Below are 15,951 nucleotides of genomic sequence, written 5' to 3' on the forward strand. Positions count from 1 at the left end.
TGGTGCAACCACTGTGAAAATCACTGTGAAGATTCCTCAAAAAACTAGGATCAGAGGTCCCATTCTAACCAAGTATTTTCCTTCGAGTATCTTCCCAGAAGAATTAAAAACATCATACTACAGTGATATATGCACACCCATGTTTATAGCAGCACAATTTGTAAAAATTAAATCTCGGAAACAACCCAGATGTTCATCAACCGAGAAATAGATAAAAAAGATGCAGTATTTTTATATAATGGAATACTACTCAGTTATAAACAGGTATAAACTTGAGGCTTTTTTTAGGTAAGTAGATGCAACTAGAGACTATACTAATAAGTGAAACAAATCAGACTCACATGTATAAACATTGTATTGTCTTACTAGTGCAAGAAATTGAAAGAGTAAATAAGATCCAAAATCTACAAAAGATATCATAAGAGGGAAAGAAACTGTTCAAAAGGAAAGAACTACTGGAATGTGGGAAAGGAGAAAAGGGAAAAGAAAAAAAAATATATATATATACACAAGATAGCTAAGATAATTATACTAATTTTTTAGTTCATTGAAAAGAATGCTTTGTTTACATTGCTTGATCAATTTTGCATGCTTATATCTTGTAATCTGAGCAACTACTTTGAAAATAACAATACTCAATATATTAACCGTTGTTAATTTCCTATTACCTTACTATGAAAAGTCTCTGTCAGTTATTGCTTTTTCCCTTTAAAATAAAAAATAAGTTGTCAAACTGTTAAAAATTTATCCCAATAGATTTTTATGAACTGAATTTTCCCATGTTTCAAATGGGGAGAAGGGAATGGGGATATGGCTCAGCACCACAGTGCCTGCCTGTCAAGCACAAGATCGTGAGTTCAATTCCCACTACAAAAAAATAAAATGAAAAGAACCATACATGCCTATTTTACATGGTTATCATGACAGTTACAGGAATTAAGGTCAGTGAGATCACTTTATAAACTCTATGTTCATTTTTAAACACCAGAACTCTTCTACCCAGTCAATGGCCTACAACTGAGACTCAGGGTAAAACTAGTGACCAGAAGAGAAAGGCTAACACTATCATAGGACAGTTTTTGTCTGGCAGTCTGGAAAGCAAATTGAGTCATATAACCTGAATTTATCAACATATAGGTATACAATTTTGAAATAAATAATCCATCTTGTTGAGACATAAAACTGTCAACTTACTCCATTTCTACTTGGTAATGACTTATAGCAGCCCCCCATTTGTAACATGGTAAGCAATGGTGGGAGGTACAACAAAGGGTCATTTCCACAGTGAGAAATGATAACCACATCACAGCCACGTGCTATGGGAGGCCAAGAGTAAGATTCAGTGTAGCTGGGTCCTGGGTACTTCTTTCTCTGAAGAGCCTACAAAAAAATAAATCAACAAACAAAAATTATAAAGTAGACAAGACAAAAACTCCACTCAATTCTCCCTTTACTCCAACTACAAGCAAAGAGGTTTCAGGACAGAATCTGTTAAGTCCCAGGAAACTATTCTCCACACCATCTCCTATTTTATGACTCCGTTTTTATGGGGCCCAAAATAAAAGGGTCCAATACGTAATCCATTAATGAGATGACTAAAGCTATGACTATTCTACTATTCTGCCAATTCAACAGCCTCACTTGTAAAGCTTTGTTAAAAACATGCTTCTACTTGCCTATCTTTCTGATACTATCACTAAAACCCAATGTTCCAACAGAGTTCTCCAACCACCACTATCTCTATACATCCTTCTCCACAGAGTGGAACGGGATGGCTTTTTCTCCACTGTTGACCCAGGAGTTTACTCTGTCTGCAATTTCTGTAGTCTTCTTTCTTAGTACACTCTGTTTAGTGGGGAAGATACTTCTGTAGCTTCTTCACAAAGGGGATAAGAGAGGTCTTTTGAGACCCTGCTTATGTAAAAATATCATTCTCACACCTCACTGTTCTGTGTCAACCTGAAAGCTAAAATAGCCCCTCATCAGAGTGCTAAAGTCCACACTGCTCAGATGTTGCTGAAAAGAAGTCTGACAGCAACATGTTGGCTTCCAGACTCATGTATGAGATTGTCTCTTCCTCCAGAAGCTTCCATGGTCTCCACAGTTCTGAGATTAGATGCCTCACAGCCACGCATATAATATCTGTACATCAGTTATGTGACTACAGGTGTAGATTCTGATGTGTCCATTAGGTCCAGAAAATACATTCGCTAGAGAATCATCTATCATTTCCCTTAAGTCTTTCTACATATTCCTTCTTCAGATATTGAATCTCAAATGGAGCATCAAATTCATTTTTCCCCATCTCTCTGCTTTTATTGTTTTCTATTTTATATCTCAAATCTGCCATTTATTGTTTAAAATTTCTATAAATATTTTTAATTTCTTTTGTTTCTTTTCTTTATAGTAGTACTTTGTAATTGTTATCAGATTTGGGATGTTTTTTAAAAGACTGGCTCTCATTATGTAGTGCAGGCTGGCTTTGAACATGCTTGTGTAGCCCAGGCTGGTCTCAAACTCAGTTATCTTCCTCCTCAACCTCCTGAGGGGTGAGATTAAAGGCATGCACAACCACATCTGGCTTATAATTGTTATTGATAAATGAATGGAGTACTTCCTCTTATCATTGGGCTTTTTCTGTTTTTGACAGTACTACAGATTAAACACAGGAGCTTCATATTGAGATATATCCATGGTCCTTTTTATTTTTTGAGAAAGATTCTAAGTCACTAAACTAAGCACTAAGTAGGCTTAAACTTGCAATCTTCCTGCCTCAGCCTCTGAAGAATCTGGGACTATCGGCACATGCCATTGTACCTGGAAATACTTATTTTCTAACATTTTCTTTTATTCCTACATTGTTTATTTCCTTCAGTGTTTGTTCTGGTCTCATTTATTCATTCACTTTTGAGACAGGGTCTCCCTATGTAATACAGGCTGAACTTAAACTCACTATGTGGTCCAAGCTGGCCTCAAACTTATGGCAATCCTCCTATCTCAGCTTCTTATATGCTGGGGTTACAGGTACATGCCACTATGCCTATCAGTTTTTTGTTTTTGTTTTGTTTTGTTTAATGCGAAGTCTTTCTTTGAATGTCTATGATTCCTGATGTCTGTTCCTACTAGAGAAGAAAAACACTAAAACCTGACTATAAGCTCTGTGGACAGGTAAATCCTGCCAACTGTATAAATGTCACATCACTGCTGAAACACAAGCACCAAGCCTGGTGAATTTTAAATAGTATCTGTATTAGTCAGCTTTTTGTCACTGTAATCAAATTCCTGAGAAAATTATTTAAAAGAGGAAAGATTCTTTTTAGCTCACAGTTTCAGAGGTTTCAGTCTATAATTGGCTGGTTCCACTGCTGCAGCATTGAGGTAAGATGGAACATCATGGTGGAAGGGCATGGTATAGCCAAAGTGTTCTTCTCATGGTAGCCAGGCAATAGACAAAAAAGGAAAGAGCCAGAGAGGAAGGGCCTGGGACCAGGGCTATTTCTCAAGGTCACACCTCAATGATTTACTGCCCTAACTAGGTCCCACCCTCCTGTTTCCATCACATCCCAATAATACCATCAAATGATGACCTCACTGCTGGAGCCCAGTCACCTCTCTAGGGCCTACTCCTAAACACTGCTGCACAGTACACTAAGACCTCAGTTACAGGCACCTTTGGGGGACATTTCATAATTAAACCATCAACAGCATCCTTCAAGGTTATTCCTCTAGGGCCATCAACTTTTCCAGGAAATCCTCTAATCATCTTCTGTAGAACATGTAGAACAGTGCAATGGCTGCTGTGTTCCATCTTCTGAACATCTGTAGAAATCTTGCTCCTGAAAACTTTGGTCATTTTATTCATTCTTGTGGTTTTTATCTTCCTATCTTTAACTTTTTTTTTTTTAATCAGTACCGGGGATCAAACTCACGACCGCCTGCTTGCAAGGCAGGTGCTTATGCCGCTGAGCTAAATCCCCAGCCCCCTATCTTCCTACCTTTAAAAAAAATTTTAACCTTTTTCTAACCTGGAAGGAAACAGATCTGATGTATGATCAATTTATCAAATGAAACCAAAGATCTATGAAGTAATTTTGAAAAGAATGACTAAGAATTATAATTGCCCTGGCAACTTGCTGCATCTTCTGAGGCCCCTTTTCAAAGGCACACTTGAAAACTTATTTTAGAAGAGGGTATACAATTATATAATGGCCTCTTCACAAAAGAATTATGTATTTATAAGATGTTAACTGTACTTGATAATAAAGAAAGTAGTAACAAAAGCTTAAGAGAGTCTTTTCAAAAGCAAAGAAACTATACAACACAACCTTAGAACTGTTTACAAGAAAACTATAGGCTGAAAATATGGCTAAGTGGTAGAGCACTTGCCTATTACACATGATCACTGGACTCACTCACTCACACATACATATTCTGCTGTGTTAGGTCAGTATTTCTTCATAAGTTTGGTTTTAAGAGCATGGTCACCTTTTTCAGGTTTTCAGACAGTGGTGAACTGTCAATGGTCAGGCAAGGCTCAATCTTGTTCCGGAGGACCATGACAGGCTGCTGCGTGCCTGACTTCAGCTTCTGCAACTAAGTGATACAGACATTAGGTAGTATCTGCTATAAGCCATTAGCACAAAGTACCAAGAACTTTACACAGAAGAAAATACAAAATTTCCAGGTGAAAACCTAGGTATATATGGTTCCTGAGAAACACCAAAACTACCAAAATGAAAAAATCATCTAACCAAATAAAAATATTTCTTTGATACAGTAAGTCAATAGATAATTTTTCAAAGATGTTTTTAGGCAAAGCTCTCCACCTAAGGAGCTTCTCTTATAATCACAAGACTGGCAGAAGGAAGAAAGATTTTTAAGAATAAAGAGTTTTCTATTTAACTTAACTATTTAACTTTTTGTAAGGCTTGTAATACCTGCTGCAGATCAGAGATTCCATCAACTCTCAAAGGATCAGGGTTTAAAAATTGCAGTAATCTGTAAAATTGTTAAAAGAATAATTTCAAGATAAAAGTATATTTCCTCAATTGAACTATTAATTCAATTCTCCCTCTTGACACAGGTCTCATGGTATAGCTATCACAGAACTGTGTTCTGTTTTTCTTGGTTTATTAGGAAATGAAGGTCATGTTGGCCAGATCAATTTTGTGTTCCTAAGTCTAGGCCTATGTCTGGGCTGCATCCATGTCCTGCAAAATAGTAAAAGGAGGCTCAGCCAAGCTTAGAGATCACTGAATTTGGTCTACTTCATTAGCTTTATTTTATAGATGACAAAACAAGACTCAATAGTTGAATATGACGGCACATACTTGTAATACTATTCAAGAGGCTGTGATAGGGCCAAGTTCAAAACCAGGTGACTTAGGAAGACTCAGGCTCAACATAAAATTCAAAGAAAGAGCTTGAACTATGGCTTAGCGGTAAAGCATGTGTGCAAGGATCAAAGTTTCACCTCTGGTACTGAAAAAACAAAACCCTCAAAATAAAGAAATCCTGCAAAAACTAGATGTGACTTGTCCCCTACCAGTTCTGCTCACTCATACCCAATGTCAATATAAGTAAGTGTGGGTCACAGATTAACTTAAACTAGGTTAATCTTTGGTCACCCCAGGGTGCTTTGTGCTATACTAGGCCATACGATTATTTGCTCTGCAGGAAGTCTTACAAATGCATTGTGTTTAAGTTAATGAATACAGAACCTTGAGACTCAGTAGAATGCTGCTGGGACAGCATGAAATACCTATTAAAATGTGTTCAAAAGAACAGTAAACACAAAGGTCCTATATAGAGATGGTCCCTGGGATAAACAATTAAGTCACCATTTATCTAAACTTTACCTTTCTGATATCTGCTATTGTTCTTTGTAAAGAAAAGACTCTAATAAAAAGCCAGAGAAAACTGTAATCAGGGCTTCAGTCTTAGAGGCTGTTGCATGGCCCCCCAACATCCCATAACTTTCTCTCTCTCATTTTCTTTTTATCCACCACACCTCATTTTCAGGACCTGTTTGAATATGGTCCGCCAAAAGCAACAGAAAATTCACAAACCACTTTCAGTGCTTAGGGTGATAGATGGTGGATTAAATATCCAAGTCAACTTGCACTGTTCTCCAAAACCCCATCCCTATAAATGGAATTTTTAACACTAAAACAGCAAGATCAAAATGTTTATCAACTAAAGAATAAATAAATAAAATGTGCCAGATCCACACAATGGGATATTAGCCATAAAAAGGAATGAATAATCATTTGTGTGGAAGACAGATAAATTTTGAAGTTTTGTTAAATGAAAGAAGCCAGTCACAAAGACCACATAATGTATGGTTCTGTCTATATATAATGTCCAGAACAGGGAAATCCTTAATAATAGAAGAGATAAACTAGTGGTTATCAGAAAATGGGGAAGAGTGGGAAGTGGTGAGTGAGTCCTAGTGTATAAACACTTTTCAGGGGAGGTGATGAAATGTTTTGAAATTAAGACAACGCTGATGGGTTTCACAAGCCTGAAGACATTCTAAAAACCACTGAATTGTACATTTTAAAGGGGTAAATTTTATGGATGATAAATCATATCTCCATAGATTATTTTTAATCACAAAGAAGGAAAAGACAGAGGAGACAATATCTGTGTATGTATGTATTTATATATACAGACACACACATAATTTTTTTGAGATAGGGTCTCACTTTGCAGTTCAGGCTGGCCTTGAACTCACAGCAATCCTCCTGCCTCAGCCTTCTAGGATTATAGGCATGTACCACCACAGCTAGCTGTAATCATAGTTTAGAACAGATGGATCAATGGTAAGTGACTCAGCAGAACTGCAACAGCTCAGTCTGAGCCATCCAGGCAAGGCCTAGCCCTGCTTGCACAGAGCAATCTTCAGAAAGTGTGGAAATGATGATCAAGTCTCTCCAGCAATGGTAGTAACATATGGGTTAAAATACAGGGGTAACTCCCAGATCCCCAATGCATCAGTTTAGACTGCTACCAACTCCCATCCGAGGGGAAGACTAGAAAAGTGACGCTCTGGAGAAGATAAAAGCTGAGCTCTCAGGATTGAGGCACTAGAGACACAGCCCTGACAGAGGAACTACACTGAAATGGGGATCCATAGGCATCTTGTGAATACTAAGACCACAGCTGGCTTCTGCCTTTCTGTACCTAGGACCACCTACAAAGGAAGTCTTCACTCAGGGGCAAGGGCTAGCAGAAGCCTCTCTGGGGAGTCTGATCCACCTAAGGCAAAAGACCAGAATCTGAGTTCAAAGATACCCTATTAACAGCAGTTCCTTTCACAGACTGACTCTCAGTCAATACACCAGTGTAGACCTAGTCCTTCATTGGTACATTAGGCCCCCATATTACAGGTGAACAGTCAGTCAAAAAGCTTCTGAAGAAGGCCTCACAAACACCACAAACAAAAACAGAGTAATTCAACTTGTAAGAAATGGAAACATCACAAAAAGAAAGCTTTCCGCCAAATTATTAGTACCTCATCCTTGGAGAATTGGGAGAAAAAAAAATTACCCATATGAAACAAGCATAGAACACTATTTTTTTAAAAAGTAAAGCAAAATCACAGAGTGGAGCCAGGCATGGAGGTACACATCTGTAATACGATTCACAAGGCTGAGGCAGGAGAATCAAGTCTGAAGCAAGCCTGAGCAACTTAGGAAGACACTATTTAAAACACACACACACACACACACACACACACACACACACACACACACAGTAGGTATGTAGCTCAGTGTGAAGGCCCTGGGCTTAATCCTCAGCACCACAAAATAAGATCTCTCCTGCCCAAATAAAAACTCAATAAAAAAAAATGAGCAACTAAAACAAACAGACACTTCTTGGAAGTACACATGACCAAAAAGTACTTGAAAAAATGTCAGCATCTTTGGCTGAGATGCACATCAAAACAACACTTAGATTCTACTGTACTCTAAAAAAAATGGCAATAGTCATGAACTCAAAATACAAGAAGTTGGTGAGGTTGTGAGGAAAAAAGAACCCTTCTACACTAATAGTGGGAATGTAAATTAGTACAACCGCAAAGGCAATCACTATGGAGATTCCATAAAAAACTAAAAATAGAGATTCTAGTTGACTCCACTATTCCTCCTCTGGGTCTCCTACTAAAAGAATAAAAGGCATAGTATAGGAATACATAAATGCCAACATTTATAGCATCACAACTCACAATAGCTAATTCTTGGAAGGAAGTAGCCCACATATCCATCAAAATGCACACACACACACACACACACACACACACACACACACGAGTATTACTCCACCAAAAAGAAGGATAAATTTGAGCCATTTCTAGGAAAGTGGATACACCTTGTGATCATAATGCTAAGTGAAATAAATCAGACCCACAACATTAAATACCACATGGCTTTTCTTACATGAGAAACCCAAACAAAATATATGTAATAACAAACAGGGAGGCAGATCTTTAGCAGATAAGAGGTGAACTAAGGATGTAGCCAGAGAGGAGAAATGAGAAGGGAGAAAGGAGAGAGGAAGTAGAAATAAAAAGGCCTATGCTGTACTATGTGTATGTTCTAGCTCCCTACAGTGAATGTATTCCTTATGTATCACAAAAGTATCTCTTAAAAAAGGACCTTTAAAAAAATGAAAAAGAAAATCAGGTCAGATGACAGCCACACCTCCCAGCTCTAAATTCATCTCGATAGAGAACCCTACTATTTGTCATTGCTGAGAGGCAATGCGATGGTGTCTAAAAGACCCAGTTTATAGCTGTTACAAATGGGTAGATAATGGCCCCTCTCTGAGCAGCTAGGGATATGGGCTGGTTTGGGAAAGGAGACACAGGCTGAGCATACATCTGTCATTATGGGCAACTCCTTAGCACAACTCATGCACAAAGCTTGCTTCTTGAAACTTATGTAAATTCCATAAACCCCTCAATACAGACACAATATCTTCTGCCTTGCTATCCACAACAGTATAGGCCAGCCCTTGGTAAGTTATTCCCATAAATATTCTGGACTGAAAAATAATAGTAAGGAATGAGAAAGGAGTAGAACTAACCCTGGACCGTAGAAGGTAGAAGTACCTTCAAAAATTGATACCCAAAATGTGAATCAAGTGAAGACAGTCTAAAAGTATTTTTGCAGTCTCAAAAATGTTTTCATTTATGTGTCCCTTTCTCAGGAAAGTAATGGAAGATGTTCTCCTCCATACAAGGAGTAAACCAAGTATGAAGATGAAGATTCAGAAAGAAGTTCTCAATTCAGGAATGATACCAGAAATATGAAGATATTGGTTACGATGGACACAGGACAACTCAGCACAGGTCACACCAGGTGGAGGTCTCAAGAGATGTAAGAAAAAATATTTTGGTTTAGACAATACAAAGATATTCTCAAAATGAATTAATGAAGATACGTAAAAAAATAGTAGACAATAATGTTTAATAAAGCCAAGCAGCTGTGACAGAACAGGAAAGCAGCCACATCATTGCACATCATTGCATGGCTCAGCCTGTTGACACTGACCATGCAGCTCACTAGAATCTGACACAGGGACAGTGTGATCATTGGAGAAGCCACATGTGATATGACTTCAGAGTAGGAAGGAGGAGAGTGAACAGAGCTGAGTCTGTCCACAGTCACCTTTGACAGAGCAGTTCTGGCCAAGAACAACTGTCAGTCACCAAAACCCAACTGCCTACTTATACAGCATTCAGCATGGGTGTTAGTGTTAGGAAGGCACCAGAACCCTAACTGTGACACAGAAGGAGACTGTGTCACATATGAAGAATATGTGTATTTAGAGGAACTTCCCATCTTAAATAAGTGAATGCTACAAAGTAGGGAAATGCTGAGATGTTTACAGAAAGACAAGTGAAGAAAAAAGAATACATATAACAGGTATTAGCATACATGAAGGTAAAGAACTACAAAGAAAGCTACAAGGTTATATTAAATATTATTGATGATACTATGGTTTCTCTTCAGATCGTATGAATCTCTCACCTTTTAAAAATATCATTGAAGATATCTTAGTCATTTTCCTTGTCACTGTGACAAAATATTTGACACTTGAAACTAAAAAGAAAGGTTTATTTTTGCTCATGCTTCAGAAGTTCCAGCTCTTGCACGCTTTGAAACATGGTGGAAAGACCTGGGCAGAGGAAAGCTGCTCACTGGTATGGAGGCCAAAAAACACAAAGCAAAGGGAGGAATTAAGAGGGAGATATACCCTTCCAGGTCACGTCCCAGGTCAACCAGACCCCATCTCCTAACAGCAAGTTAGTTATGAGAACCTGTAGTTCAATCACCTTCCAAGTCTCACTTATGAGACCTTTGAGGAAAATGTAGATATAAACCATAATAGATGACAAAAAGGGAGCAAGCAGGCCACCAACAGCATGTTCCTATACCCAGATGAGATATCCTAACTATAAAAATATTCTTCCCCAGAACAAAATAGTCTTCAAAATAATGCTTCAGGGAGCTGCCACCGAGAAAAGGAATGGAAACTCCTCAAAATTGCAATAGATTAGAAATTAAATTTCAATCTAAGTTGTTAAGTCATCTCCAGAATATCTCAGAGGAACAGAGAAGTCTCTTTTGGATCCCCAAAGAGAAATTTGCTGTGTGGGCCCCTGAACTGTGAATGTAGACCTTGACTCTCTCTTGCTAAGTCAAGATCTAGGATTCCAAAGGCGAAAGCAATATGCAATTCCAGAATGGGAAATATTATCAAATAATGAGATGATCTTTTCCTGAATTTACTACAATCTGAAGTATTATAAATGAGTTCAGTGAAGGACATAAATCAGTGAAGGACAAGGAAGAAACAGAACTGGCTGCAGATCCTTACAGCGTGAGCAATCTTAATTGTACATGAAAAAACCTGAGGTTTCAGAGGAGGTTGGGCACAGTGGGGGCTGGTGGTGTGGGGTGTGCCTAGTCTTCAGGGTAGCCTTTTAAAGCAAGGCAAGACTTATAGAGAAATTCCAAAGTCACTATGTACCCCTCCCTAGCATGATTAATGTCATTGTTATCACATACTACACTACAGGAGTGATCAAAATATATGGTAAAAGTTAAATTTTTAAAAATTACAGTAACACATATTGCTTTGAATATCCCACAAAATTCTTTCCCTTTCTTTAAACATACTTATCCCATCATTCTTGACACTTTCTGAAGCAGTTCTAAGTCTTCTTTCCTAAGTGTCTCTATGAAGTTTGATAAAAAATACGGTGAATGCCACTATCAAGTGCCATCCAACAAAAAAGTGTCTTGTAAAAACAAGATGGCATCTCTTCTGATGCTGTGCAACTTTTGGTCCTTCCATAAAGACAAAATGACCATGAAAGGCAAATGTTTTGAATGAATTCAGCACACTGAGGCAGCCACAGCAATGTAACTAAGGACACCATGAAAAAGAACTTGCAGCACTGCTTCAGAAAGTGGCAAGAATGATGGGAAAAGTGTGTTCAAACAGAGGAAGCACTGTGCGGGGGAATAAGGGCAATGTGTCCTTTACTGTAATAATATTTTAAAAACCTGAATATCCACCATATGCTTTGCTTGTACCTGCTATATGATGCCTGCAATGGGCCATCTCTGAAGAAAAGATGTCTTTTCTCCAGATTGCCTTTAATACTGGTCAGAAATAACAGCTACTCATTTTCTCAGGCTATGGGCACAGTGTGCTGATAATAGCACCACAGGCTGGCCAGAGACAGATTGCACTGTCACCAAGTTGCCCTTGGGTTTCTAGGAAATGCACTGCCTCCTTTGCCCTTTGCTGCTTAATCTTGAATTACTTCAAGGTTTTCTCAGCTCACAGCAGATAGATGGAATAACCCATGTACTTTCATCAATAGGTTCCACATCAAAGGCTTTCAGCAGAACAGTAGATAAGATAGAGCTTTCTAATTCAGAAGTAAAAGGGAAGAGAATACATTAGGTATAAGTTGCCATGTTATAATTTTTTTTAATGAGCAGCATAAACAATGAAAGGCCTTTTGTTCCAAGGCAAAGAACCACTTAGAGTAGCAAAACTGAGTGAAGGGGTGCTCTGGGAGGTGAATGTCAAACGAGGTGCACAAATAGCCATGCCTTCCCTACCCTGTGCTATGAACTCCCTGGAAAGGCCCATGCCCTGGAATACTGTGAGCATGGTGGGCATCAAAGTGACTTCCAGGAAAATGAGCATCTGGATAGCTGTGCAGTTGACATCCTCCAACCGCATGTCAATGAATGGATATAAGCACAACCCACTCACCTCTGAGCTGTCTTGAAATCTACATCACTCTGGTTACTCCAGAGTATCCTTACTTACTTGGAATGTAAAATTGTTTAAGCTGCTGAAGACTAATATGATATAAAAAAAACATGAAAATCATTTGTGGGTTAAAAAATATGAAGCTAGTACCCTGTGGCTCATAAAGCAAGAGTCAGGCCCATTTAACATCAAAAAAGTGAGAAGAAAGCAAACATCAATCCACAAAAAAATCTATAGCTCAAAAAAAAAATCAACTGTACCTAATTCACTTCATATTGTTTACCTCACCAAGAGAATGGGGCAGTGTACTCATACTGGATAAAAGGTTCAACAGAAAAATCAACCCTGGTGAACAGAAAAGAAGAAATTACCCTCAAAGCCTACAGGAAGACTTTATTTCACATACATTTTTTGATGGGAATGAAAAGTTTGAAATTAATAATAAACTACATAAGCTAGGCATGGCAGCACATGCATGCCTCTAATCCTAGTACTCTGGGAGGTTGAAGCAGGAAGATCACAAATTTGAGTTCCATCTGGGTAATTTAGCAAGACTATCTCAAAACAAAAAGGGGCTAGAGACATATCTCAATGCAAAGATGTGGATTTAATTCCCAGTATCACACTCACAAAGTTAAGATAAATCTTTTCCGCTTATAATTACAATTATTTCAATAAACAAAGTTAAGGAAAAGTTCTTACTTTACACAGCTATTCTTCTCATCGTATTCTTTCTTCTCAGCTAATCTTAGTGGTTTCTCACTTGGCTTCTGACTTAAAGCACTAGAAATTTTTAAAAAATCAACAGCTGTATTACAACTTGTGATTCCATTTATCCCAATATTGAAAACACCTTTATTTTCGGGGGTCGGGGGGAATTAAGACATGGCAGTGAGGAATCAATCATTTAGTCTACCTAAGAGAATTTCTGTGAAGACTAAGGCTTATCCCTGAGCTGGCCACATAGTCTGTCTCCTACTGACAACTCAAAACTCTGGACAGGGAGTGGAGTAAAGGGAGACAGAAGTAAAAATCTGCACACAGACAGGACCTGGAGCATTTCTTGGGCTGTCCCTCTTATCTGTTGGCTGAGGGTGGTAAGACCTGGATTTAGTAGCAGAGACAGGCATCACAAATTCTTAAGAGGCCCCTTTCACAGTCAGCAAACTGGAAAGGAAGCCCTTTATACGAGATTGTGAGGAATCCCTGATTTTTTAATTTTTTCTCTGTTTCTCTCCTTTATATAGAATTTATACTGTATCAGGTATTGTAAGTAGTGTGGAGATGATTTTAAAGTACATGGATCAACATGTATAGGTACTACACCATTCTATGTATAGGTACTACTACCATTCTATGTACAAGTCTTGAGCATATCCAGATTTTTGTATTCTCCAGGTCATGGGACCAATCCTCCAAAGATACCAGGGGATGACTTACTATAGAAGACCATGCATTACATGGAGGCTCCAGTGGGTTACACTAAATTTTCAAATCTTACCTTTCTGCCAGTACGTCTAGATCAGCATATATGGTTATGCCTCTTTTTATTGGCCAGTAAGCTGAAGATTCAACACACTATAAAAAGTATTGAGAAAGAATATGTATGTTTAATAAGATGTATATTTTTTTGGAACCAAAATTCTATGGAAATTGTCACAACCATTATGGACAAATTTTATGCACACACAGATAAGGAGACAAAGAGCTGGCAAGTTGGATGATTATGCTGTGACTATAATCACTAGACTAAAATATCCAAATAGTAACCAGCTGGCATTTCAGATAATTACTCTTTAAACTGGACCACAATTACTTTTACCTGTCTTGTGCAAAGAACTGGAAGGCAATTTAGAATTAAAATTAACTATTTGAGTGCCCTCAAATTTCAGATTTCCACATCCTTACTAAAATGATGATAAATTCCTGATTTTATACATAGGCCCTTACTCAACAAAAACAAGAGCTTGATAAGAAAAAGTTGGAATTACCTTGCTCTTTTAAAATAAGCAAACATGTAAAGTCTATTTTTTCACAAATAAAACCACTATAGCCAAATATTTTTAACTGAAATATTCTTGGGTTCATAATAGAAAAATGTTATTCACTCTATATGAACTTTATATTTAATGAACATTTTAAAAACACAACGGTATTTACATCTTTTAAAGAGACACACTGTGGCTGATGTTCAGATTTTTTTTTAGATGAGTCTCTCAATGAATCCATATTCCATTTTACAGCTTTATCTGCAAGATAAAATAGTAAAAAAAACTACTTTGATAAACTACTTTGATAAGAAATACAACAAAAAAGCATACAAACAAATATCACTGTAAAATCTTAATACATGAAGTTATTTTGTGTATTTAACTTTACCCAATGGAATTAAAGTTCTAAAAAATTCCCATACCAGCTTACCAAGAATAAAACAATTTATTTTCCCAAATTGTCAGGCTATATTTTCCAAAGAAGGTCACAACTGTGTTACCTACACACATATTCTTCTTATAATGTGACTCTTGACTCTTACTGAGATGCAATCTGTATTTCTTCCCCATGAACCTGGGTGGGCTAATAACAACATGAGGGTGATGTGAAGTGACTCTAAAGCTACATCACACAAACACACTTGCTAACTTGTTGTCTGGGTTATGCACCTCTGAAGTTCAGCTGACATGCTGTGAGGAAGCCCAAAAAACCAAATGGAAAGACCATGGTGAGATTCTGGGTGACAGACCCAATCAAGGTCCCATGCAAAAGCACGCATCAACTGCCAGAAACGTAACTGCATATGTCTTTGACGAATCAAACTGGCTAGTTATACCAGGCTTTATATCTTCCCATCTGAAGACCCAGACACTGGAATAGAGAGAAATCCTGCTCCTGTGCCCATTCTGGAATCCATTAGTATCATGGAAGTTACCATTTCACATCACAAATTTGGTAAGACGTGTTATCAGATAATAGTAACAGTATCAATCAGAACTCAGTGTTAGCCGTGGTTCAGGATTACAGTTGTACATCTCATATCGTAATTGAATACTACACACAGAAGCTATTGAATACAGACTGAATTAAACCCTGGAGGTATCAAAACTGTAAAGCAAAAGAAATTTTAAAAATCAAACAAAAAAAGAAATTGGAAAACATTATACACCAGATTCTTTCAAGTACCTTTTATCCTCTAGACCTCGAAGTGGCAAAAGTTGTTTAGTTAATAATATAGATATCAAGCTAGCTAATTTAAACATTGGTGTAAAAACTGAGGCATGTCTTCAAGTAAAAAAAAAAAAAAAAACAAAGGAAACCCAACTCAGTGATTATATGTTAGAGAAACACTGAAACAATTCTAGAAGTGCTGACTTTAACTATTTAGAAAGAGAAATACATATTGAAATGAGTTACAACTTTCAACTATTAAATAATACAAATCACTAAAGTAATAGCAAACACTAGAAATCTGTAATACTGTAAACATTTAATCTTTCCTTAAAGTACTATATAGTATGCAATCTTGGAGCCTAGAATCATATTTTTTTTCAGGTTAGCTTTCAGCCAAAAACAAACTTATCTGGATCCAGAAACAGAGGTGGTAATTAAAATCCACCAAGAAAAAACATCCATATGGGGCAAGCTCTTTGTGCT

At 37.5% G+C, this 15,951-nt stretch overlaps 1 protein-coding gene across 1 annotated transcript in view; it reads right to left on the bottom strand.

The window, feature by feature from the left end:
* Positions 1-15,951, bottom strand: part of Tdrd12 (tudor domain containing 12) — an 84,735-nt gene that overhangs the window by 43,291 nt on the left and 25,493 nt on the right. The window contains exons 9-14 of the mRNA XM_063253393.1: positions 14,464-14,552; positions 13,805-13,881; positions 13,006-13,086; positions 4,938-4,998; positions 4,486-4,593; positions 1,195-1,380 (exon numbers count right to left, since the gene is read on the bottom strand). Of these exons, the coding sequence (XP_063109463.1) occupies positions 1,195-1,380; positions 4,486-4,593; positions 4,938-4,998; positions 13,006-13,086; positions 13,805-13,881; positions 14,464-14,552 (602 nt within the window). The remainder of the gene's footprint in view (positions 1-1,194; positions 1,381-4,485; positions 4,594-4,937; positions 4,999-13,005; positions 13,087-13,804; positions 13,882-14,463; positions 14,553-15,951) is intronic.

The sequence above is a fragment of the Cavia porcellus genome, unplaced genomic scaffold (assembly GCF_034190915.1).
Source record: "Cavia porcellus strain 051 isolate PalLab524CR breed Dunkin Hartley unplaced genomic scaffold, mCavPor4.1 scaffold_7, whole genome shotgun sequence".
Classification (NCBI taxonomy): domain Eukaryota; kingdom Metazoa; phylum Chordata; class Mammalia; order Rodentia; family Caviidae; genus Cavia; species Cavia porcellus.